We start from the raw sequence: 23,414 nt of genomic DNA, 5'->3' as shown, positions 1-23,414 counted from the left end.
ACCCACCTGCCCCGTGCCGCGCTGCCTCCAGGACGGCCGCCGCCCGGCCCGCGTGTACCCCGCGCAGGCGCAGCAGGGCTATGGCGGAGGGACACGGCGCGGTGCGGCTCGGAGACGTCGCTCTTTCCGCCACACGTGAGGTGGCGGGGGTGGAGAACCACAGAGAAATCCCTTTATGGCTATTATAAATACATGCCCCGCGTTATGTCGTATTAAATAAAACGTCCCTTGTTATAAATTAAAAAGCTATTTTTAGAAGTGATTTGACTCTGGAGAGTTTATTCACCTCAGAAATACAGCAATTTGGGGGTTTGGCCTTCATAAAACATCACCAGTTTACCTTCGACGTACAATTTTATCTAGCCTAAATGTGCAATTTGATCTAGCTCCTCGATAGTTTCTCCAAAGCTGTGTTATCTACAGCACCACTGCCTTCCTAGCCTTGTCCCACACCCAGCCACATTTGCTTTCCTCAGCAGCCTGCACTCCCCGCTCTGAGCAGAGGCTCCTCTCCGTCACCTGTCAAAAGGGCCTGAACGCGCTCCCACCAGGCTTTTTGTAGCACGAGCACCTACCTCTCCCGTGGGCAGTTCCCGAGCAGACAGGAAAAATAGCTCAGCTTTTGTTCCTGTCTTGCACGCAGAATGTACATGCTTACGCACACCACTGCTAAAACTCAAACTGAAACTTTATTGCAAAAGCATCACCCTGCTGAGTGATTTTCCAAGGGAAATCCTAGATAAGTTTCTTAACAGGAACGATCTGGTAAGATAGCCAAGAAAACAAAATGGCTCTAAATTTTTTTTAAAATCCCATTTGCTAGAATAACCCAGTATAGTTCATTTATGAAGCAGTCAGTATATGACCATATATTCCATAATAAAAGTATCTTGCTATATTGATAGGAAGTTAAACATGTTATGTCATTATTAAAAGCACCATTTATCAAAAGCACTATTATCAAAATAATAATTTACCCTACCATTTCAATAGGGTAAATTAGTATCAGACACAATCCAGCAGTATTTTATAATACTCTTCAGTAATAAGGGTATTTTAGTAACACGTAACACTTTCTGAACAGTCAAACAGATGCATAGTTCTGGCTAATGAATACAAAACAAGCACTTTTTATTACAGACTCACAAAAAGTCATCTGAAAAGCAAAATGGTATTATTTTAGCTTTGGGACCCTTACCCAGGGTATCTTTAAACTATAATCCTCCTTCTTTTCCTGAGTACAACCAAGTCACACTGGTTGGAAATTTGTTTACACATGCTTTTTAATTTTTATACCAAATTGGATGCTCTCGAGTTCTTGCTCTTTTGAAGATACTTGCTCCTTTGAAATCCAAATCTGTGTTTCAGACCTAACGTTGTGTACCCTTCAATTTATTTCCATTGGAACTTATTCAAACCAAGATTTTATGCAGTTCATAGGAGTCCAAAGAGCATTTAACAAAGTTAAGATGCAAGTAAGGTTTAGATGAGAGCCATGAAAACAAGATTAACTCAAAACCAAATACAATACCAATGAATTTAACAGACTTCTACATACTCTGACTAAAATTTAAGTCACAGTTTTAGAAACCTGTAGTAGTACAGACAAAAAATACTAAGTGAAGTTTAATATTTTAATATCTCAAAACAAAACTATGCATTTGTACATTAATAGAATTACAGAACAAAGTCAGAAAGAATAAACTGCAGCATAATAATCAATATATCTTCAGCTCACATCACCGGGCATCAAAAACCACCACTGGAATGGTGCAGTTAAAGAAAAACGTGTTGTGGTTGGGAAGGGAAAAAGAGAGAAAGATCAGGGAGAGAAAAGGAGGCACTGAGGGAAGACTACCCAAATCTAAAGTCACAGGTAACCATATAAAAGCATTTAGAACTCATTTTTAATTAACCCCACAACACTTTCCTTTGTTAAAAGGCTGCATGATATCAACCACACACTATACATCACCCACAAGACTATCGTGATTATAGTTTTCATAGAAAATGGAAAATGAGACAATGCACCAGGAAACAAGGTCCCCAATTACACAGCAGAGATGTCTCTATAGTTTGCTCTACTGTATTGATTTTTGGCTTTGAAGGATTCTTGCACAATTACTCAAATTTTCCATGTTGTTTACCTTAGATGCCTTACCCCAACTCACAACTCCCCAAATGCATTCGTGTGACTTTGTGAAAGGATACATCTTTTTGTCCTTTTCTTGTACATTATTCTGTACCCGCATTCTCGGCATCTGATAGGATCTCTTGCCTTTATTTCATTTTCTGTATGACATTCTGATGTGATGGAGGAAGAGAATTGGAGTGAGTAAATAAAAACAGCATTGTTAATGCATAGACAACTTTCAGAAGTCTTAATTCCTATTTGGGGCAAAATAGCATAATACAGAAAATAATTTGCAGTGAGTTTGTATAAAGAACTGAATGATATTACGATTCTGTGCAAAAAAATAAAAAGATTGGCAAACTCCACTTTTTAATATCAAAGAGGACCTTGCTAGAAATCACTAAATCATTAGTGGTATTGAGAATGGTATGTAGACTGTACAGTAGACTGTCTACTAATGAAAACTTCAGCTCAGCCCCTCCCAGCCTCCCAAGTTTATCTTCTTTCATCTCCAGAACACTTTGACTCTTAAGCACTCAAAATCTCCAATGTTTACATTATTAACTTATCTATAGGTGAAAGAAAAATTGACTATTACACTTTAGTAAAAGCTGAGTGACCATACTGTATTTCCAGAAAATCCTCCCCCAGAAATGCACCAAACAGAAGTTTGTCTTGTGGAGATGCAGAAGTATTGTCCTGTGGAGATGCAGGACTTCCACACAGCAACAGAAGCTCTAATGAATTACTTCCATATCGCTGTCTGTATGTATTATTATTATGCTACCATACACGTGGTAGCATTAGTGAGTAAAATTTAAAAGATCATGAGGATTCACAACGCTATTTTCATTTCTTCAATACTATGATTATGCATTCTTCATTATATGAACACCAGATCTCCAGTAACAAGGAAAAGAATTCACTAATGTCTTTTCTTTACCTCCACAAATGTAGATCATTGGCTGCTGCTTTGGAGGCTGAACATCCTTCTGTGAATCCATGTTCTACATAAACAAAAAAACAAAATATACACAGGAGGTTTTTTTTAAAAGGCATACACAAATATTGAAACATCTCCATCAGAAGTCAGCAGAAGATGGAAAACTTCCTCAAAGTAAATACAAATTCCATCTCTATTTGACACACACCAACATAGGATGACTCACATTGGAAGAGACTTCAGAACCTTATCTAGTTCAACTGCCTTCTCAAAACAGTGTGATCAGGTTGCACTGAGCTTCACCAATTGGGTGTTGAAAAAAAACTCCAAAAATGTAGTCTGTATATCAGTTTGTATTAAAGATAATTTTAAACACAAAAGGTAAATAAATATTTTCTTTCCTCCCTTCAACCTTGATGGAAACAGAAAAATAAAACAATTCATGTATCATTCATGTAACAACCGTGCTATCATAAACAAGATAATCCTCGTTGCCTTTTTTCTGCTTTCCAACAACACTAGATAACCTACTTCTAATCTAATGGATTAGAAATCCTGGGAACAAACTGTAGGCAGGAAAGTAATAGGCGTTTAAATAAATAAAGAGGGGACATATAGAAGAAATTCCACCCTCTAAACCCCAAGATAGGTCTCTATACCTAACTCAAGGTTAAAGTTAGATAGCCTAGTGGTACACTTAAAGCACCTCTTAGTGCTCTATTGTAACGGTTTAAGTTGTTCAAGCTTATTTGGAGGCAAGTATTCCTTCTCATTATCAGACAACAGTTAAGTCTACTCCACAAACATTTAATGGAGTTTTAAGTAATCCCAACCTATCACATAAATGTTTCCAAGCATCAATGTTGTTACAATAGAGAGATAGCAAACAGTTTTTTCCCACCCATTCTAAGACAGAAGATGAATATCTCCTTGCAGGTGTTTGGGGTTGTTGTTTCTGCGCCCTGTGACATAGAGGATAGGAATTCCAAACTATTATGTCATTAAATGACCTTCACAATGCTTCCTCATGAGCATGAGTCCTGGACACTTTCACTTAATTCCCTGGTATATTTCCCTGATCTTCACAGTTTGTTCCAGTATAAATGCACTTGGGACTTAAGGACACAAGCACAGGCTTGACAGAAACAGTTCATCCTTTGTTTACAGGAGTCTGATCAGCAGGTGCCAAACCCCCTCGTTAAAAAACCCACTATGCCATTCCATTCTAGATAACTCAAGATAATTCATTAAACTCTACAGCTTTTAAGTAAGGCTTTGCTCTACTGTTATCATAGCGGCGCCTTAAAACACACATTATAGCCTTATTGTATCATGAGCTATAGTAAGGTATTGGCAGGCATCCCCTGGCACCTGAGAATAACAATGTCTTCAAAGTGAGCCAGACTAAGCAGCACCAACTACCACAGTTACATCTGAAGGCTGAACTACCACAGTTACAGCTTACTCGAGGCAGTGCTGGCCATGCAGTACAACACACAGCTGCAGCAGACAGCAGCGAACTAAAGCTCTGTATTTTGCAGGGAGGCATCATCATTTCGCTAGCGTTTACACACCCAGCAGCTAAAGCACAAGCTGGCACAGCCAAAAGGCACACAGACACACCTGCGTGCTACAAGCATTGAGGGTCACGCCACAACTCACCACGAGGACGCGGAGCTCCAGCCACGATCGCCGAGCCCTCCAGACGTACCTGCGGGAGAAACAAACGCATTCCTTAGCGTTTCGCTGGGGGCAGGCTGCCTTCCTCGCAGCCCCCTAGACACCCTGTAGAACCCCACAGGGACTTTAACGAAGCTTCCCTGCTCACCCCAGCCACAAAGGGAACCGCGGCCCTTCTCGGCCTCTCGGCGCCGACTGATGACGACGCGGCGCCGCCGCCCCTCCGAGCGGGCGGCCCGGGAGCGCCGCCGGGTGGCGGGAGCGAGCCCGGCGCCTGCCGAGGAAACCTGAGTGGGGTCCGCGCTTGTCCCGAGGCCTCAGTGCTTTGGGTCAAACTCTGGGGTTTTTAGTTGGCTGTACCTAACCTCTGTCTGTGCAGACTCAGACAAAAATCCTCCTGCAGCTCGCATCGTGAGACTGCAGAATTTTAAGCCTCTGGGGTGTCACACCTCACGGTCCTTGTTGTTTTCAGAAGCACATTACTTAAGGTTCTTGGATGAAGCTAAATCTGGTACCTTGCTGTGTGTATTCCCGCTTTAAACAAAATTTACAAGCTATGATACTATATATTTTAATTGCAGGATCGTATTATGGAAGAGGTTCACATTTCAGTGATTCCAGCATCCTGAGCAGAAATATTCCAGCATACTGAACCGAAATAGTACAGCCAAAATATGAAATGATTCCAAGTGCTTTCTTAGTCCCTGGTGGTGTAAATGGTGTAAATGACAAACGTTCAGTAGGCATTTTGTAGACTGTTTTCTTTACTCAATTTCACAAGAATTCCACCTCTGGAAAACATTTAGAAAATATTGTTTTGTAAATATTCCGATTTAATGACTTCATCATTCAAGAGACTCCCTTGTTTAATGAAATGTTTCTCAATACCAAGTAAAAGGCTCTTTCTCAATGCTGAAAAAAGCAAATACTCTTTCCGAATACTGAATAAAAATTGTTTTCTGAGGAGCCAAATGGGTTGTTACCACACGAGCTTACCAGTTATAACTTACTGATGCTCTCATAGTAGCAAATCACCTTCATATGTTACCTATAACTTATCTAAAATGAACTTGAGGAACAATAAATATTTGCGGTTTTCCTAATTTTGTATTTAAGTTACGCATAATAAAAATACATTCAAGATTTTAGACAGCTTGCCTGTTTTTCCATGCTGCTGTGTATAAATAAAGCTAAACATAACTTTTGAGTGCTAGAATAAAACACAAGCAAGAGAAACGACAGGTGAAAGGCAGCGCTATTCATACTGATTCGCACTCCCCCAAATTTACTGCCCGTGTCCTCTTCGCCACGGTTTTCGTAAGTGTGAGCTGGTGCGAAGAGTTTTAAGCAGAGGAGAAAATAAAGCCTGAACCATAGCTTCACTTGATAATGCATATCAAGTAATTAACATTCCGGAAAGTAAACAAATAAAAATCAACCGATAATGTTTCTCCGGGCTCGTTTTATTTTTAAGACGGATTTGTCGAGCCGATACTGTAAAACTGGTTTACTAATTATACCGCCATGAAAAAGACAATTAAAGTTAATTATGTGAAAACAAGGTCTCAATGAAATCACGCAATTGCTTGATTGTTGCCATCGTTTAACTGTTCTCTCGGAAAAAAATAGGTTTTATCGGGTGCCTCGGTTCCTTGCTCCGTTTCTGTCAAAGCCCTCCTTCAAGAGCAGCGCTATCGTGATAGAGCCCAGCTTTGAAGGGCTGATAAACGCCAGTCCGGGGGTGCTCAGAGGGTTGGGAACATGTGGGACTTCCCCGTAGAGGAAAAAAATCCGGAGGAGTAGCACTGGTCGGCAGCCAGAGTAAGGGTTCGTGGCTGCGGGATGAGGTGCGCAGGGTGCTCGGGGGAAGGCAAGGCGCTCGTAGCCTGCCCGTCAGGGCGTTGCGGGGTCTCTAGCATTATTTCGTTTTAAAATTAAGGTCCTCAGTTTTTTTCTGCCCGCTTATGAAGCGTTTTGTTAAATGGTGCTGTTTGGTGTGATGTTTCTGTATGTCGCATTAAGCACCATAACTATAATTTGTTAAATTCCCTGTATGTTTTTTTTTTCTTTTCTTTTTTTTTTTTTTTTCACCCGGGTACCACAAGTTCCTGGGGGCTTGAGAGAGACAGACCTCGCACCTTCTGTGTGCCGCTTCACGGAGCTAGCAAGCTGCCCTTTTCACAGAAAAAGCGTTTTTTTTTTTTTTTCTATAGATAAACACAACTATTTGAGGAAGAAATTCTCCTGATACACGTGGAATAGATACTACTACACAAAGCCCTTTGGGAAATCGATTTCTTTTCGATCAGTTTCTATTAATTTCTCCTTTTAAAATGGAAGTCTCTGGCATATTTCCCCCTTTCTCTTTTTATCCGTAACGGTTACCTTGTAGTCACGTAAAACAGTACTCTTTATATGCAAATATCCCAATTTCCCCCGCTTTGGATGAGCAGATTTTAAATTCGCCTTTCCTCCGGCCCCCTTTGGCTGCGAGGCTTCACCGCCTCCTCAGTGCGACGCCGCTCCCTGAACGGGCTCCGAGCGGCGGGGCAGAGCTCGCCCAGCCCACGAATTGGAAGTACGGCTGAATTTCGGCGTTAATTTAGAAAGCTTCTAGTTTTCTGCTTTGGATGTAGGCATTACTCTTAGTCACGCACAACAGTTTAAAATCTCTTTCTCATCTGATGTCGTTTCTGGTGGAGGAAATAAAACGTAAACGGGGGGGGGGGGAAAATAAATAAATAAAAAAAAAATAGAGGTAACCTGTGGTAAATCTCGTCTCAACGAGGTGAGGGAGAATGATACCCAGAAGGAGGAGGACACAATGACAATTTATTCGGCCTCTGTGTGACAAGCAGCGGCTTTCCCCGCTCCTTCTCCTCGCTGCTGCGAGGCCTGCGGCTCCCCCCGCCCGCTGTGAAGCCCCCAGGTGTGTGGGTGTGTGCAGCCGCACCGAGCTCAGGAAATGGGGGCACCTAATTACTCATTTTTTAATGTACAGTTTAAGTAAAAATACGGCAAAACGTAGGCGTCATCACTGGCATCTCCCACCGGACTGACGGATGATTTAACCGAGGCAAACGCTCCGCGATTATCTCGTTCCCGAGCAGTCGGATACAAACGCACTAATTAATTTGAATTAATTGGCACCCTTATAACTCAAGCTCAAAGGTGCGGGTACAGATAACGTTCTGCATCTGTAAAAGCCTAGCCATGATCGACCAGCGCCTGTGAAGGGCACCCCTCAGCCCTCGCCCCCCGCTCCTAGCGGCTCCTGAGGAGAAGCAGAAAGGCTCTGGCTGAGGCGGGAAAGCCTCGCCCCCAGCATCTCCTGAGGAGAGGCAGAAAGGGACGGGGGAGCTGAGGGAGAGAGGGACAACGTCGGGGGGATCTTATGGTGGGCTGAGTGCGGCGGGAGCCGCGGCGTTGAGGTGTAAACGTGAGGGGAAAGGCGAACCTCGCCGGTGCCCTGCAGCGGAGCGGGTTCTCCTCAGGCACCCGCCCCGCAGACGCCTGAGGGCGGCGGGGGCGGGGAGGCGGCGCGGAGCGGTTGGTAAAGGCGGGCGGTTCAAACCCAAGCGAGGGAAAGCAGCGGCGGTGGCTGCACGCGAGGAGCCGCTTGGCTTCCCCTCCACCCACAGCGCCTCCTCACTAAGGGCAACGGGCTCCGGAGCCGGGCGGCGAGCCGCTGAGGCGGCAGGATCCCCGCCTTCTCCAGCCAGCCAGCCGGGGGCGAGTTGGGGCATCGCCTTCGCCTCCCCCCAGGGAGCCCCGCCGGCCTCCTCGGGGGGCAGGGGGCCGCTGTCTCTGGCCGGCGGTTTGCCCCATGAGGAGGTGAAGCTGTTGCTTTGCTCGTGTCCGGCATTTCAGGTGACCGAGAGACCCCCGAGCGCTGCTCCCTAAGTAGCCGTCAGTTGTCTTCATCGCTGGGTAATTAAACGTTACAGTGAAAGCATGTATGTAAACTCTCAGCTGTCACCAAGCTACTGGGTAACGTTGCTCTTGTAACTCTCTTTTCTACCCACGCCCTTCCCCACTTTAGGTTGTCGGTAGGGGTAAATTGTACTTTGAATACGGTACCTTTGCTTTGGAAGATCTCAAATTGCTTCGCAAATTAGGGTAAGTTACTCCCGTCTCACACACAGGACTGAGCTATGCCATCTCAGTATTGACGGCTTCTCTGGTTTTAGATCTGGGAGCTCGAAGAGCAGCCCTCAGATAAAAATCAGTTTTCTTGCAGGTAGGATCTTTATTTAAAAAGCTGAGAAAGCAGTCTTGTACTACCAAAACTTTATTTTTTTATCGGTTTTGTTAACGTGACGATCAGTGACGAATAAGGGCAGAAAACAGCTTTTTAGAAGCAAAAGAGTTCAGCGTCTGTTACTAAGGAATGTAAATTAGCATCTAGAACAGGTGTAATTCCCTCCTGGAACTCATGTCTATATTATGGGTATTATTTACACTGTTTTCTAGTAACAAACTTTTTTTTTTCCCCCCTTCTTAGGATGCTTTGTAAAGCCTAGGCTTGTAAGATATAATTCCAGGTCTGCATACCTGAATCCTGTCTGTAATTTAATTTGGGTTTCTGAGCATGAAGAACTTTATTCTGTAAACTGCTGTGAAGTTTGCTGGTGACTTATGGATTTGAGGACTGCAGAATCAATAATAGATACCATAGAAAGGGACGGAGCACAAGAAACTACGCTTAGCAGATGCGCATTTTATTTCTTTCTCTGTAACAGACTTGAAATGTGACTAGTCTTTTTTTCCTAACGTGTCTATTTCCTGATGTCTAAAACAAGGGTGAGAATACTTTCATAAATTATTTCAAGATCCTCAAATGAAAAGGGCTTGATATTATGTATCAGAACAAGTAGCTCAAACGTTTCTCCCGATAAAAAGAGAAAGTGCTTATAAAGCACTAAACAAGCCTCTGGAATTTTTACTAGGTACCTCTTATGAATGTAAATAGCATCTCACTGTGTTATGAGGGATGAGCAGCGGCTCTGAAAGGCTTTCCCTTTCACATTCACTTTGTAAAATGAGACCTTGTGTTTAATTAAACCTTAACTTTCAAGAGTAACATGCTTGGAAAAAATATTTAAGCTAAACTGAGCTGTATACTGGGATCTGTCGTAAAGAATTAGACACTGTTCGCTCAGGGTCTGTATTGCGGTATCTTCCCTACAAATTTTCAGAGGTTTCACGCCTTCAATATAGGAAGCTCACAAGCGTCTCCTGCTGGACGTTGGCATACTGACAGCGTATTTTTGGCTTTTGCTTAAGGTCGCAGCGTGGCTTTTCCTTTAACTGTGCCATTCTGATCTCTACTACAACTGTAAAAACTCTTTTTTTTTTTTAAATTATTTCTAGTGATCTCATGCTACTTGAAACACAAGCTAGCTTAAATAAATAATTTTAAATTGTAATATTTCAAATAAACTCTACTCTCAGTTGTTCATAAGATTAAATAATTTCTCCCCTGAAATGTCTGAGAACAAAACTACAAGTGCGTGTTTTCCCTTCTGTTATTTCTTCAGCTTTCTGCCTGTGCAGTTTTCAAACCTGCAGGCCCGTATGTTTTTGTTAAATGCATGTATAGTTTGACTGTGAGTAGGGAAAATATTAATGTTTTTAAAGGTAAGTGTGGTGCTTTTTTTTTCCTGTTGGTGTTGAAAATTTGAGCATCTGTCTCTAAACATCATTCAAAACTTAAATCTATCCGTCAGTATTTTTGGTAGGAATATCTCTTGGCCACACTTCTTAACTAACTGCAGTTCACCAAAATTCCTCAAGGAAAATGAGGCCTCTACTCTTTTTGTATTTTACATAAAGATCATGCTCTATTTTTAGTACTGCTGTCTTATAGCTCTTCCCTGTGAACAATCAGCTGAAGAGCAGCAGTGAACTAAAAGGAGATTTTTCATATCTCTTTTCTACTTTTTTTTATATTTGTCTTTTAGTTTGTTTTACAGAATTTTCAGCCTACTACCTACAATGTTGAAGAACTATGCAGGTGAAATGCTAGACACTGTGTGGAGTTGGTCCTGTGCTGTCACTACAGTTATCCCTAATCTATGTAATAACTAGCTTAAAGCTATGCCCCTCATGTGTCCTATTTACATTGCCTATTATTTCACCAAGCTAAAAGAGTGAATGAGGAAAAAGGCATGGAAAACAAATACAGAAGTGAGCTACTATAATAATGTGAAAATAAGGTATTTGTAGAGGTAAATGGGAGAAGGAAAGGAAGCAGCCCAGGCTTCTGTCTTCATTTTGTAATTATTTTTACATAAGTTTCTTTCCCTGAAGAGTTCTTCTCAATTACATGCTTTATTTTTTGTTTTGTTTTAAATCAGTTTGATTTCATACTGACATCAGCATGGTTCCATAGGCAAGTTCTTTAGAACTTAGACTTTAAGGCAAGTTCTCAGTCTGTTCTTGAATATCCTGTTCCTCTGAATTCTTTATATATTGCAATTTGCTTGCTGTAGACAGCAAAAAACTTTGTATATCCCAAAGATCTTAGAGTGCCTTCATCATAGGTCAAAAAATGTTAATTAAATGATCTGAGATCATCAAAGGATAGTTTCCTCCCCATCAGTTCAGGTTCCCCTTGCTTGTATTTGGTAGCCTAGGGCCTGACTGGGTCAGTACTGTTGAGTTATTAATGATGTCTTAATGTTTGGTGTTTAAGTCACCTATAAATTTTTGTCTGGTCTGAATGTACCTCACTAAAAGCTGCTAATTCAGACTTTGGGGGTCCTTAAAGGTTGATGTGAACTGCTATGGTTTCTGAGAGAACAACCCTCATTCTGGCATTATTCACATCTTTTTGGTTCCTTTTTTGTGTGTATAAAGCAGTAACCTATTGCTGTTTGGGGTAGGGTGGAGAAACTGCATGTTTGAATGGCAAAAATCATTGCCCATTTACTTATATGGGTGTATCAGCTCTTTGTAATTTTGGGGGGAAAACTTAAAGCTTTGGTGTGTACTAAGTTTATTGTAGAAAGTTCATGTACGTGGTGAGAGGGTTTATGGCCAATCCATCAGTTTCTTTGAAGTTTAAATCTTCTGAACACTTAGTTTATCCACAGAATGGTGCACAAGCAGATACCTTATTGACAATGTAACATTTGCATGTTAAGGCAGATGAGAATGCACTATTTAATATGTAACTTGAGGAAAAAGTTTATTCTATCCAGGGACTGTAGGATCTAAATAATAGGGAGACCTGTAGACATGTCACTTCATGATCAATCCTCTCTCTTCTTTAGACATGTTTTTGCTAATTAATCTATTATCAGACCTTCCACTAGTTCTTGAGGACTAAACTGTTAGTGATTGCATGAACAAATAACACAACAATGATTTTTTTAAAGTAATTATTTAAAACAAATAAACAAAAAACAACAACAGCACCCTGACCCTACTGTGGGTCAGTTCTGTCTCTGATTTCAGTGTAAATGGGACTCTCATTGCTGTGTTGCTTGTTTGAAGGCTTTTCATTGCATGAAGGTTATCAGATTAATCAGTTAACTGAAAAGAAACTTTAATTATGCTTGCTTATGATATAGCATGCATTTTATTTGCTCATTCTAACAACCTATTTGGTTGTACTTTATATTTGTGTTCATGTATAAGCACGGTTTCTATTAAGCCTAATGAAAATACTTTTAAAGTCTCTATCTTGGTAGATTTATTGAAGGCTTTTTCACTGTTCCAGGTGTCTTTTAGTTCTATTGTTTGTTTCAGAAATAATGCTGGTATCTTTATTTACAGAGCCAAAGTGCCAAGCAGAAGATGTCAGACAGTCATTCAATAACGTTCAATATTCTGAAAAAAAATAGACTAACATCTCCCAGCAGCAGTTTTAGATACTCCAATTTTAAAGACACCTGTTCCCCTTCAGTATTTATGGACAGCAGATGCAATGATCCTGAAGCAGAACATAAAGAAGCACCGCGTGCAACAAGTTCATCTTCTCTACGAGAGCATTCTGACCATATTCACCCAAACAGCCTCTGGTCCGTGTCATCATCTATTGAAAAAGAAATGAATGCTATCTCCTTATCAGAAAGAAGAGAAGCAAATAGAAGTACAGATATTTTTGAAACTCCTAAAGTGAGTAGAAAAGGCTCCTCGCTACGCAGGAGACTGCTTTTATCCAAGGCTGCTCCAGCTGGCACACCTGTAGGATCCTGTGAAAGACAAGCTGGCTCTTCAGGAAGTGGCCGGAAAAAACTATTCTCTTGTGTTTTGAGCTCTGAAGAAAAACCTTCACAAATTGCCTCAGGTTCTTCAAAAGAAAACAGTTGCAAACGCCTGACAACTAGCACTTCAGAAACTGAGGACTCTAGTCCTAATTGCCCCAAACGGAGACTGTCATTTTCTCAACAAAGGACTTCTACTCTAGATGAGTCCAAAAATAAGGACCCCTTATCGCTAGAAACAGAATGTTTATCACCAATTCAGTGTAAGGATGTTAGTGTTAGTAATGCTAGTGAATTTGGTGAAAGTGTCCTTATGAGTGTTAATGAGGGGTTGCTTCACACTCCTACTTACAGTGTGTTACCTGAGGCCAATGAGAATAAGTGCCTGACTTCTGTTGATAGGCTTTTAGAGAACTTTAACTTCGAGCTGTGTAATAGAAACACTCCCGCTGTTAAACTGGCCAGTTACCCAAATCTTTCAACGCCTGAGGACAGCGGATATAATTCACTTCATCTAGACAAATCAGGAGACTTATCTGATTATGAGGGTTCTTTCCAAGAGTTCTTTCAAAAACATAAAGAAGATTCCAAAATTCCAGACAGTAAAAGGAAAGCAAGAAAGCTTGAGCGAGTTAGAAGGTTATCCACTCTTCGGGAACAAGGCTCGCAGTCAGAGACAGAAGACCATCATGGCAGTCCTTCTAATTCAGAATATATGCTAACAGAAGAAAGAAATGTCAATAAAGACTATGGAGTAGTTTTAAAAGAACAGACTAGTGAAGACTTAGTTGTAAATTATACAGATCTCTCCAGAACTCCAGCTCTGCAAATAGTCCATGAAATTTGCTTGCAGAGACAAAGATCAGACCAAAATCAAGCATCAAAGAATATTGATGGAACAGAAATATTCGCATTAGAACATGTTCTTTCTGGACTCATTGGCAAGAAAATGGGCCTTGAAAAATTAGATATTTTAACTGAATTAAAATACAGAAATTTAAAACATGTTCTTGCTATAGTTTTAGATGCTTTGACAGTGGAAAGTCTCTGCAGGTAGGTACTGCTGCTGTTCCCATTCCCCGTGCCCACTTCTCATAATGTTGAAAATGTGTTTCTGATAATAAATTAGAATAATTTTTGGAATAATTGGGATTGTCAATAGAATTTATTTTTCCTTAAATTAAGGAAATTAGAAGGGGTTTGTCACTGGCAATCAAGTGGTTCTTTCTATGTTGTTCTAAAAACATGTCTTATAGACGAGTTAGGGGGGAAAAAAGGAGGGGATTGATAAAGTTAAAGCTATTACAGTACTTGTAAATTTAAAACATTTCTTTAAAAAAATATCTGGGAAGTCAGTTCTTCTCACTGCAGGTTTCCTAATAATGCATAGAACTCAGAACACATTTTCTAGATTTTTCTTGCATATTTAATTTCCTCAGTCACTTCTAAGCACAAAGACAAAAATGCTCAAAGAATATTGCTTCATGGGTAATGTTCTGGATTCATTTGAAATCAACAGAAATTGTCAAAGAAACCAAGTGTGCCATGTGTTACTAGTTACAAAGGGAATGTGTAGAAGTATAATGGCACAGATATTTTCAGAGAACTTAATACATAAAAATGTGACTTTAGAAACAAAATTAAGTGTCTTATGTGGAGAGAAGAAACATCTGATTTTGTAAGCCAAAGATATGTTGTGTTATTTATATTGCAGTCATTCACTAGACTTGTGTATGTATTTCTGAACAATGGTGTGGAATACATTAAATTTGTTTCACGACAGTACAGTGAACTCTTGTAGTATATAGCAATAGTCTGTAAAATGACCAAAATAGTATGTGAAATCACGCAAAAAAAATCTTAAAATCGTAATTTTACTGTTATGGCTTCTGTGCTACTCTGCAAAACTGTGAAAATGGATAATTTTTTAAATTCATTTGTTCCAGCATTTGGAAAGTAAGCAAAAACTGGCGTGAAATCATTGTACAAGATAAAAGTGCAGATAGGAGGAGAAAGTCGTACATAAAACAGCTGAAGGAAGAAGCTGGGGTAAGGTTGTCTGAAAGGTAATATTTTACATGTGTGAACAAATGCAGGCCAGAGGAAAGACTGAACATCTTGCAAAACTATAGAATTGTAGCTGATAGCAACAGTTCTAAGTAGGTTATGTAAAAGATTCTGACATGAGATTGTAATTGCTTTTATTTTGTTCTTTTTCATCTGGCCCCGGTTTCAGTAGCAGTCTTTCAATCACGATTCCCCTTCTCCCACACCCTGAGGATCTCTTCCTCAACTGATTCTGGCTTTGGATCTTAAACTTTGTTTATACTTTTGTCATGTTATTCCTCATCTCCCATTTCACTGTAGTCCATTAGAACCCACTCTGGGCTACTTCCCAATTATTTTCAGTACCACTTGTTGCTGAGCTTCTTTGTGGTGTATATCTGAGCATCAGAAGGGCATATAGATCACTTGTTTTAAGGGGTTTCTTGAAAAGTAGCATATTATTAATAGGAGTGTATTTTTTAATAGATCCTCCACGCGTGCTCACAACACTTCAGGGTAACCTTGCTTTAACGGTGACAAAACTTATGTTTGATCACTTCATGCTTGGTATTGAGATGTATCCTACTTCAGAAGTTGAGGATCAGTAGAAAGTAATCAAGTGCTAAAGGCTGTTGGCTTGTTTACCTGCTCACGGGGCTTTGTTTTTAATGGTTCCTATCTTGTCCCCTTACTAAATACAAACTTTTAATTGGAAATATATGCACTATACATCACTTCCATTTTTTAATGTGTTGTTGCAGGGGAAAACTGAAAATATGAAGCAAAACACAGCTGCAAATGCTAAATTAAATAAAACCCTGATATGCTTCCTTTTTATTTCTTTTTTTTTGTAATTATCAACTATAACAGGAATATCTCTTGAAAGCTGAAGATGCTGCCACAAGACTTAATGTTCTCAACAGATCTGCTCTAAGGCCTGTTCAGGCTCAAGCCAGAACTCCTGTACAAACACCACCTTCTCACATTGAACTTACTCCCAGGAGATGCAATTCTGTCCCCCAATTAACTAGTAGACAGGAAGAATACGTAAAAGTAGGTCTCTAACAAACTCTTAATTCTGGGGCTTTGGAAAACTCTAAATTACAAGAACTAAGTATCTCTTGTCTCCCTCCTCTTGCTATAGGCTGCTAGAACTCTATTCACCGATGAAGCTCTGAAACCTTGTCCAAGATGTCAATATCCTGCTAAGTATCAATTGGTAAAGAAACGGGGGCTATGTAGCAGAGAGGCCTGTGCATTTGAGTTCTGTATTTTATGTCTGCATTCTTTCCATGGGTCAAAAGAATGTAATAGTTTATCTGCAAAACGGAAGAACAAAGAAGATGCTCCTCCAGGAAGTGCTCAAAGCAAAAGAAATTTAAAAAGACTTTAAATTTGTAAGGCATGCAAGTCCTTACATTTGATTCCTTTCTACCTTCTCCTAACTTCCCAGTCTTGTTCATATTCTTAAGTATGCACATTTTGAAAGTCTAATTTGATGTGTTTTTGCTGACTTATCAAGATAACTTGTCATGCATGTATGTATCTTAATCAGTTCAGTATATTTTATGTTTATGAAAAAAGTGAGTATTTTAAAACATTTTGTCTTGTTTTACCTGTCATGTAGTAGTTAGGCACTTACTAACATCTTAATTATTCAATAAAGTATCTTAAATGTAGTCTTCAATATCTAGCTTACAGCATCTCACAGGTGTTTAAAAATGTGATTCTTGTCTTAATGACAAATTAAAGAAAAAATATTTTTTAAAAATTTGGGGATTTATTTATTGTTCACTTTAACAGATTTTTTAAAGATTTACTGTGAATTAAAGTTGGACCTTAAGTACACATGCAAGGGATACTTCCACTTGTATAAATGGTGATACCTCACAAGCAAATTATTCGTTGTCTGAATTTTATATCTGAATAATTAGAATAATGATTCTGTCGTTCTTAACCTCCATAGTGCAAGTCAATAGAAGAGGAATCTAAATCAAGGTGATGCTCTGTTCTATTATACTGGTTTTCATGGCATGTTTTCCTCTCCTGAAAACTTCAGGTGACATAATATGCATCTAAATAAGCTGTTGCATTACTCTTTTGATGTGAACTTGTGCTGTATACTTAGTCAGACTTAAATTCAGCTCCCAGATGCTGGATAATTTTCATACTTTTTACTTGAGTTAAAGGACAGAAATATTCCTTCTTCCATCTGTAGACTGAATAAAGGAAACTTGCTGATTTAGCACTTGAACAAAATATACTGACCATTTGCAGAAAAATAACTCAATCTTTCAGATTAAGTGAACTTTGTGTTTAAGTCCTAGCAATTTTAAACAACTTGAAATACAGACAACACAGTACTTACTGCATGAAGATATATCAATTTACATCTTCAATTGTCATTTTTCTACTTGCCATTTCAAGGAGGTTTTTTGTCACAAACATCTTGCGGAGTGTTTATAGTCAGGTCTTCCCTGCCCCCCCCCCCCCTTTTTTTTTTGTCTCATGCATTATGTTTGTGACTTTGTAATTTTATTATGTGTATTTGTAGGTAAGCCTTAGCTCTGGGCTGTATTTAAAAAGCATCTTGTTAAAACGGGCTTACAACTAAGTTATAATCTGTATGTTTGCTTGTCTTCATATTTATTTATTCACATATCTGTTACTTTTATAGTCTAAAAATTATGAATTGGAACTTCAGGTGTTTTTTCCCCTTCCGCACCATTTGTGGATATTTAAGAGAAATTAACTGAGATAATTCAGTTCAAGATGTTCTAGAAACCTAATTTCCTATTTCTCATTTCTAACTGTTGTAATTTGGTTAGTCCTTGTAGCATATTTGATTTCTGGGATAGTGCTAGTAGTTCCAGACAGCAGTTCCACACAGCATTTTGAAGGAGGAGGAAAAATACGGTAAGTAAAATGTCATAGTTTTAGTACTAACCTTATTAACCAAGCATAACAACATTAAAGAAGTGATCAACTCAAGCATCTGGCAGAAAATCATGTTTATTGTGTTAATTTAATTAACAATTTAATTCCATGCTCATTTGCATTCTGTTAAGCCTTTGTGTTATTCTTGCCTAGGGTTAGATTGGTGGCTCTTGAACTGGAAGACTGAAAGAGGAGTTTACATAAACTCTGTTCTGAGGGGGATAACTTAGGGGAAGGATTCTGGGGCAAGCCAGGAAATTTAAAGATATTTTTATACATAGTTTTGATTTAGGAAGAATTTAAAATCATTACAAAAAAGATGATGACAAATGGGGAAAATAGCTAAGTTATTTGATTTAATACTTGCATTTTCTTTGTTTTGAACTTTGTGTTCAAGGTCTACTTGAAAGTTAATTTGAAAGTTAATTGGATTGATTCTTTTTTAATTTTTATGTATGAAATAAACATTTCTAAAATAGACAGTTAATTACTAGTTTCAATGAAAGGTTAAATGGACAGGATGAGGAGGGATTTCCTGCATAGGAAGTTGTGTTATGCAAGATTCTGATTACATGTAATTTGTAACTTTGCAATAACTTCATTTGGCTTAGCATTTGTTGATAGTTGTCATCAAACTATCAAATAAAAGAGGGGATGGTAGTAGCTGCAATGCAGAATAAGTACGGCATATCAAACCATGCCAGAGCGCTATACCCATTGCTGCATTTTCTTTGCTAAATATCAATTTACCCTATCTCTAACATTTAAAAAAAATAAAATAATGGAGCCTTAAATGCATCCTTGAAATTAGTGGGAGAATTATCACAGATGCTGAGATGATTTATCTCACCATTCTGATATGCGGTATTGTAGCCTAATCCAGAAATACATGAGGAGAGCAAGTCTCGTGTTAAAAACTTTAGCAGTATTTCTCAAAGCATTTCTGAAATAGGTGCACCTGTTTCAAGCAACCACCTTTGGATGGAAAGCCATATGTGAGCTTAGTTTAAGAACCAGTTGTTAAGTATGTTTTAACTTAGCGGATAAGTTCTGCTAAGAGATGTGAATTTATACAAAAAGTTTGTTTTTACTAAATCTGAATAATTCAGTAAGAACAGGGCTAGCAAATTGGTTCTGGTATGGTTATTATTCAAACTTTGTAAAATAAAATGGCCCATGAGTGTTAGGGTGTCCAGGGATTCATGCCCAACATCTTTTTTTCCTACTGGACTGAATCCATTTTCAGAGACCTGGACCTGGTACTTGTTTAGTACTGCTGTAGCTTTAATCACTAAAGTTTGTCAGGTACTAGCACCACTTGCGAGCATAGAGCAAAAGGATGCAAACCTCTTCCTTGAGTAGAAGCAGTAAGATGAGTATGGTCGAGAATTTCCTAAAGTACTCTGCCGATGATTATTCTCCAGTTGCAGATTTTTTGTTATAGTAGTAAGATTGTGGGAAAGGGAGGAGTGAATTGTCTTTCACTCTGAAAGACATGGATAATGAGGTTAAAATTAATGCCTAATAAAATATAGATATAATATTGGTTTATGTATTTGCTGCTGAATTTTTTTTGTCATTCACATTTCCCTTCAGACAGGCATGTTCTCTAGTGGGAGTAGCAATACTGCCTACAAAAAGATGTCCAAGGAATGCGTTTAGATTTCTGAAGGTGATGGTTTGAATTCTAAACAAGATTTCTTAGAAATAGCCTTAGTCTGCTGACAGACCTTGCCTTAACAGTCATACTTCATAAATCTTTTTTTTAAAGTAGCAGCTATAAAATTCAAGCGGTCTCTGAGAGGGAAATTGAAATGACTTAAGTCTCTGATCATTCTTTCTTTGGTGACAAGGAACTTGGGAAAAATTGTTATAAATTTTTCTAATTGCTTATAGCATAGAGAACGTTAGTATGTTTTACCACTAACTCTAGCTAAAAATGGTAGAAGAGTTGTTCACTAAATTAAGGAGCTCACCAACATCTGTCAGATTTTCCTTTTCTATATATTGGTTATTCATTAGTACCCTTTGGCAATTTAGACTATTTAGGTTAATTTTAATACAAGACCTAATTCCCTTTCTTTGTTTTCATAGGCACATGAAGAAATGCAGGAATGACAGATTAGAAAGGGACTCCTAGTTTTTGGAGTCTAGAGCTGAGATCTTGTGTCAGCTCGTGAAGCCGTCTTAAAATGGGATAGAATCCCATCTAATTACCTTTATATTGGAGGTCTATTCCAGATTGCTCTACTAGTCACTTAGTTGCCTTTTTTCAACATTGCCATTAAAATAGCTGTTTGATGCATCTGTTACTCACTTTTTTCCCCAATGTTTTGACTGTGTAGTATAAATATCTTCTCACCCTTTATATCATTGACAAAAACAACCTGAACTTAATATAATCTTATAGATACATCTTTTGTTCCTTGTATTGTTTTAATGACTTTCACTGTTTCCATTTGAATCTATTCTTTGTGTGTTCAGCCACTATTCCAGGTAAAAGCTTCTCATAACCTTGAATATTATCAGTGCTTTCCTTGATCTACCAGAAATACTTGGAAATACTAACACATACTAAGAGTAGAATTTCTTTTATATGGCTTCTGCACATTTGCAGTTCAGTCACTAGGTGTAGTACTCCCACATTCTTCTCTCTAAAATTTTGAAAAGATAAGATCCCAATTTCTTCCATAAATTCTTACTGAACCTTAAGTATATAACCTTGTACTTTGTACTACTAAGCTTCAGGATTTTTCTCTGCTTCAGTCTTGTCGTGATTTAATGTTTTCTGTGTTTATAATACATGTTTAAGTGCAAATTCTTTGTAGTGAATCTTATAGGATTTTTTGATGTAAAACTTATAGCAGATTGTTATTACTTGTCACATGCCCCAACAAAATCTAACCGCTTTTTGGGAATGTGTTTATTTTTAGTTAAGCAAAAACAAAGGTTAAGCAAAAGCAACGCTTGCTTTTACTGTCTGTGACTTCCTGAGCTCTGACTCTTTGAAATGCTCATTACAAAAAAAAATAACACTTTTTTATACTCTTATTTTTCACAAGCCTCTGTACAGTGTTGGAATCTGTACAAACTTGTTGGAAGCCTAAATGTTTAAGACCTTTTAGAGCTGAGTGCTACTGGATGATCAGTAAAGATACCAACTATTCAGCTGACGATATGAATGGCATGGAGTTCCGAATGAATCCATAAACATCGGTGTTGAATACTAGATGCTTCATATAAAAATAGTTCTTTACTTTGGAGACTGGAGTTCGTATGTTAAAAGCGACTCCACTTTTTTGTGCATTCGAAAACTAAATCTGAAAACAGCTGTGTGAGGGTTGCTGAATAGTGTCTTAATTCTGTGGGCACCTTCAATTTCTGGCTAATGGGATGTGGAATCTGTGCGTTTCAGCTGCTCTCCTTCAGTCCTGAACCACGGTGAAAATCTGCTTCTGAGGTGTTTAAGCTTAAACAGTGTGTCATGACTAGAACCAGCTAAAGTGGTAGAGGGATAGCAACTTCTGGCAAAAGGTGGGTAGTTAACTGAGAAGTATTAATAGACTAGATAAAAACATTTGCTAGAAGCTATGTTTATCACTTGGAACTGCAGAATTAGACTGCAGTGGTCTTCTACTTCAGCAAAAACATTGATTATTACCCTAAAGTGCTTCTCATCCATAAATGGAAGAGTCCAGTCTGATGTTCACGGAGCAGACACTAACGTTCTCTGAGTCTTGAAAGTGTGTAGGAAGTTATTCAGGGCCTGAAGAATGTGCCTCCTAGAAATGTTTCATTGAGACAGTACTCAAGTAGCTCAATGCCTTGTCTATACATTAGTCACTGAGATCCAAAATTATTTTTCCTCCATTTTGAATCCAGTATATTTTCCCCGTGCGTGGTCTGATAGATTAGATGCTACACAAATGCAGCAATAGCAACATCTTTTTTGTATTTTTAAATACAAAAACTGGTTGTGTTGAGAACGTTCTCCTATCTCTCAAAAAAATTCTACAAGAGAAACACTTCCACAGTGTTGGAATTCCACTTTCTTTCATCCTTCCTGATTCTTTTCAACCTTTCCTCACTGTGTACTCCGGAGTTCAAAAGCTATTGTTGGGATACAGTTATTCTCTAGCCTTGCTGTTCAATGTGTTTCTGTCAAGAAATGGTTCAAGACTTTGAATTCTAAAAGGGCAAAGTAAGAAGCTTCTTTTTTTTTGTTTAAATCTTGTGAAAGGCAAGATAGGGATACAGTTTTCTGTTCCAAACATAAACGCTTGCTGGTGTAAGGTCTTCTTCTGGATTTCTTCTTTAGTTTAAATAATTGTCATCACCTAGAGGGAATGTCACACAACAAGGAATGGTTAACAAGAAAAGCTAATTCCAGGAAATGCTTTGCTCATTTAACTAACTGAAATGTGAATGTATCTCAAGGGCCAAGGTACTTTCCTCACGGTAAATAGACCCGGATTTCAAATGCACACATTCTGCTGATGAAAATATTTTATCACAAGGGGGCACCAAAGGTTTTTCTTACAGAACAGAACTTTAATTTTTTTTTTTTTGCTTTAACCTTTGCACACTAGCTCAACATTACAACTACGAAATGTTTTGAATAGCTGGGAGCAAGGATGGCTATAATTCCTGTCCCCAGGAGCTGCATACTAAAATCTTCAAATCTTCCATGAGAAGAGTGACATCCTGGGAAGCAATCGATATGGTGATATTCCTCCAGAGCATCCCTTGCAGGGTGGGCACACAGCCAGGTCCTACAGCAACCAGGCAAGATTGGCCTGAACAGGCTCCATTCCTTTCTCTCAGCCACAGACTTGATCATCCAGCAGTCTCTATGCCAGCCTGGTGCTGGCTGCAAAATGTAACTGTCCATCACATTTTAAAACGATAGTGGGAAAAATTGTATGTTTTTCATATTTAATTGATACTCTGATGGCTTCAATGAACAAGAAAGGGAAAATAACTTAAAAAAAAAATCAAATTTGGGATGGAGCTAAGTATTCCCATGTCGCTTTCTAACCAATATCAGAATCACAGCATTTCTTCTTAGTTGAAGCTTGTCAGATGAAGTCTGGACTGCTAACTTGGGAATCTTTTATTCTTTAACTAGATACTTCTGGAGTCCAGGAGAGCAATAGGCAGGAAAGAAGAATAAAGGGGTGGAAATGCTGTAACCTTGTCGACTTCTCTGAAGCCTTGAAATCTTTGAGTTCCTATTAGTTATTGACTCTTACACTATTCTTATGACCCGCATGTTGGCGCTACTCTGTTCTGGAAAATAATGTACATGAAATCTTTTTCTTTACTTCTGATATTTTCTTAGGTGGATAGGTCTCCCTGTCTGCTTCCTTATAGTTCTGGACAAGCAGCCGTGGCAGTGTAACACAAAAGTCTGGATCAGCGGTCAGCAGGAGATGCTGCCTGAAACAGCACTGGTGCTATT

General features: G+C 38.9%; 3 protein-coding genes across 6 annotated transcripts in view; 1 reads left to right on the top strand and 2 right to left on the bottom strand.

The window, feature by feature from the left end:
- SPAG1 (sperm associated antigen 1) overlaps positions 1-1,479 on the bottom strand; it is a 43,199-nt gene extending 41,720 nt beyond the window's left edge. The window contains exon 1 of the mRNA XM_080583171.1: positions 7-1,479. The gene's annotated coding sequence lies outside the window, so the exon portion shown is untranslated. The remainder of the gene's footprint in view (positions 1-6) is intronic.
- A 141-nt stretch (positions 1,480-1,620) lies between these two features.
- On the bottom strand, positions 1,621-5,013 carry POLR2K (RNA polymerase II, I and III subunit K). Of its 4 annotated transcripts, none has more exons than XM_080583219.1 (5): positions 4,906-5,013; positions 4,740-4,788; positions 3,078-3,141; positions 2,212-2,304; positions 1,621-1,762 (listed from the first exon to the last, which is right to left on the bottom strand). In XM_080583219.1, exons 3-5 carry the CDS (start codon positions 3,136-3,138, stop codon positions 1,740-1,742), a joined length of 177 nt encoding a protein of 58 aa, XP_080439345.1. In that variant the 5' UTR covers positions 3,139-3,141; positions 4,740-4,788; positions 4,906-5,013; the 3' UTR covers positions 1,621-1,739. The 4 variants fall into 4 exon arrangements, with proteins under 4 accessions (XP_080439345.1, XP_080439347.1, XP_080439344.1 ...); XM_080583221.1 differs by having other exon boundaries at positions 4,701-4,788; positions 4,906-4,974; XM_080583218.1 differs by lacking the exon at positions 4,740-4,788 and having other exon boundaries at positions 4,789-4,942.
- Positions 5,014-7,867: 2,854 nt separating this feature from the next.
- On the top strand, positions 7,868-16,703 carry FBXO43 (F-box protein 43). The gene is made up of 6 exons (XM_080583185.1): positions 7,868-8,687; positions 8,800-8,876; positions 12,540-14,023; positions 14,917-15,019; positions 15,887-16,069; positions 16,161-16,703. The coding sequence occupies exons 3-6, from the start codon at positions 12,561-12,563 to the stop codon at positions 16,407-16,409; spliced, it is 1,998 nt and encodes a 665-aa protein (XP_080439311.1). The 5' UTR covers positions 7,868-8,687; positions 8,800-8,876; positions 12,540-12,560; the 3' UTR covers positions 16,410-16,703.
- The last annotated feature ends 6,711 nt before the right edge of the window (positions 16,704-23,414 follow it).

This window comes from Anser brachyrhynchus, assembly GCF_964034855.1.
Source record: "Anser brachyrhynchus genome assembly, chromosome: 2".
NCBI classification, from domain to species: Eukaryota; Metazoa; Chordata; class Aves; order Anseriformes; family Anatidae; genus Anser; species Anser brachyrhynchus.
Note: the sequence above shows the minus strand (reverse complement) of the source record. Positions and strands in the feature narration are given on the sequence as shown.

What these genes read in the sequence shown, in the direction of transcription:
- POLR2K (XM_080583218.1), bottom strand. Translation starts at nt 4,809, where the DNA reads ATGCGTTTGTTTCTCCCGCAG. An exon ending in TGCGTTTGTTTCTCCCGCAG is followed by an intron (nt 3,142 to 4,788) that starts GTACGTCTGGAG and finishes TTGTTTATGTAG; the next exon opens with AACATGGATTCACAGAAGGA. An exon ending in AATGATCTACATTTGTGGAG is followed by an intron (nt 2,305 to 3,077) that starts GTAAAGAAAAGA and finishes CCATCACATCAG; the next exon opens with AATGTCATACAGAAAATGAA.
- FBXO43 (XM_080583185.1), top strand. Translation starts at nt 12,561, where the DNA reads ATGTCAGACAGTCATTCAATAACGTTCAATATTCTGAAAAAAAATAGA. An exon ending in AGCTGAAGGAAGAAGCTGGG is followed by an intron (nt 15,020 to 15,886) that starts GTAAGGTTGTCT and finishes CAACTATAACAG; the next exon opens with GAATATCTCTTGAAAGCTGA. An exon ending in GACAGGAAGAATACGTAAAA is followed by an intron (nt 16,070 to 16,160) that starts GTAGGTCTCTAA and finishes CTCTTGCTATAG; the next exon opens with GCTGCTAGAACTCTATTCAC.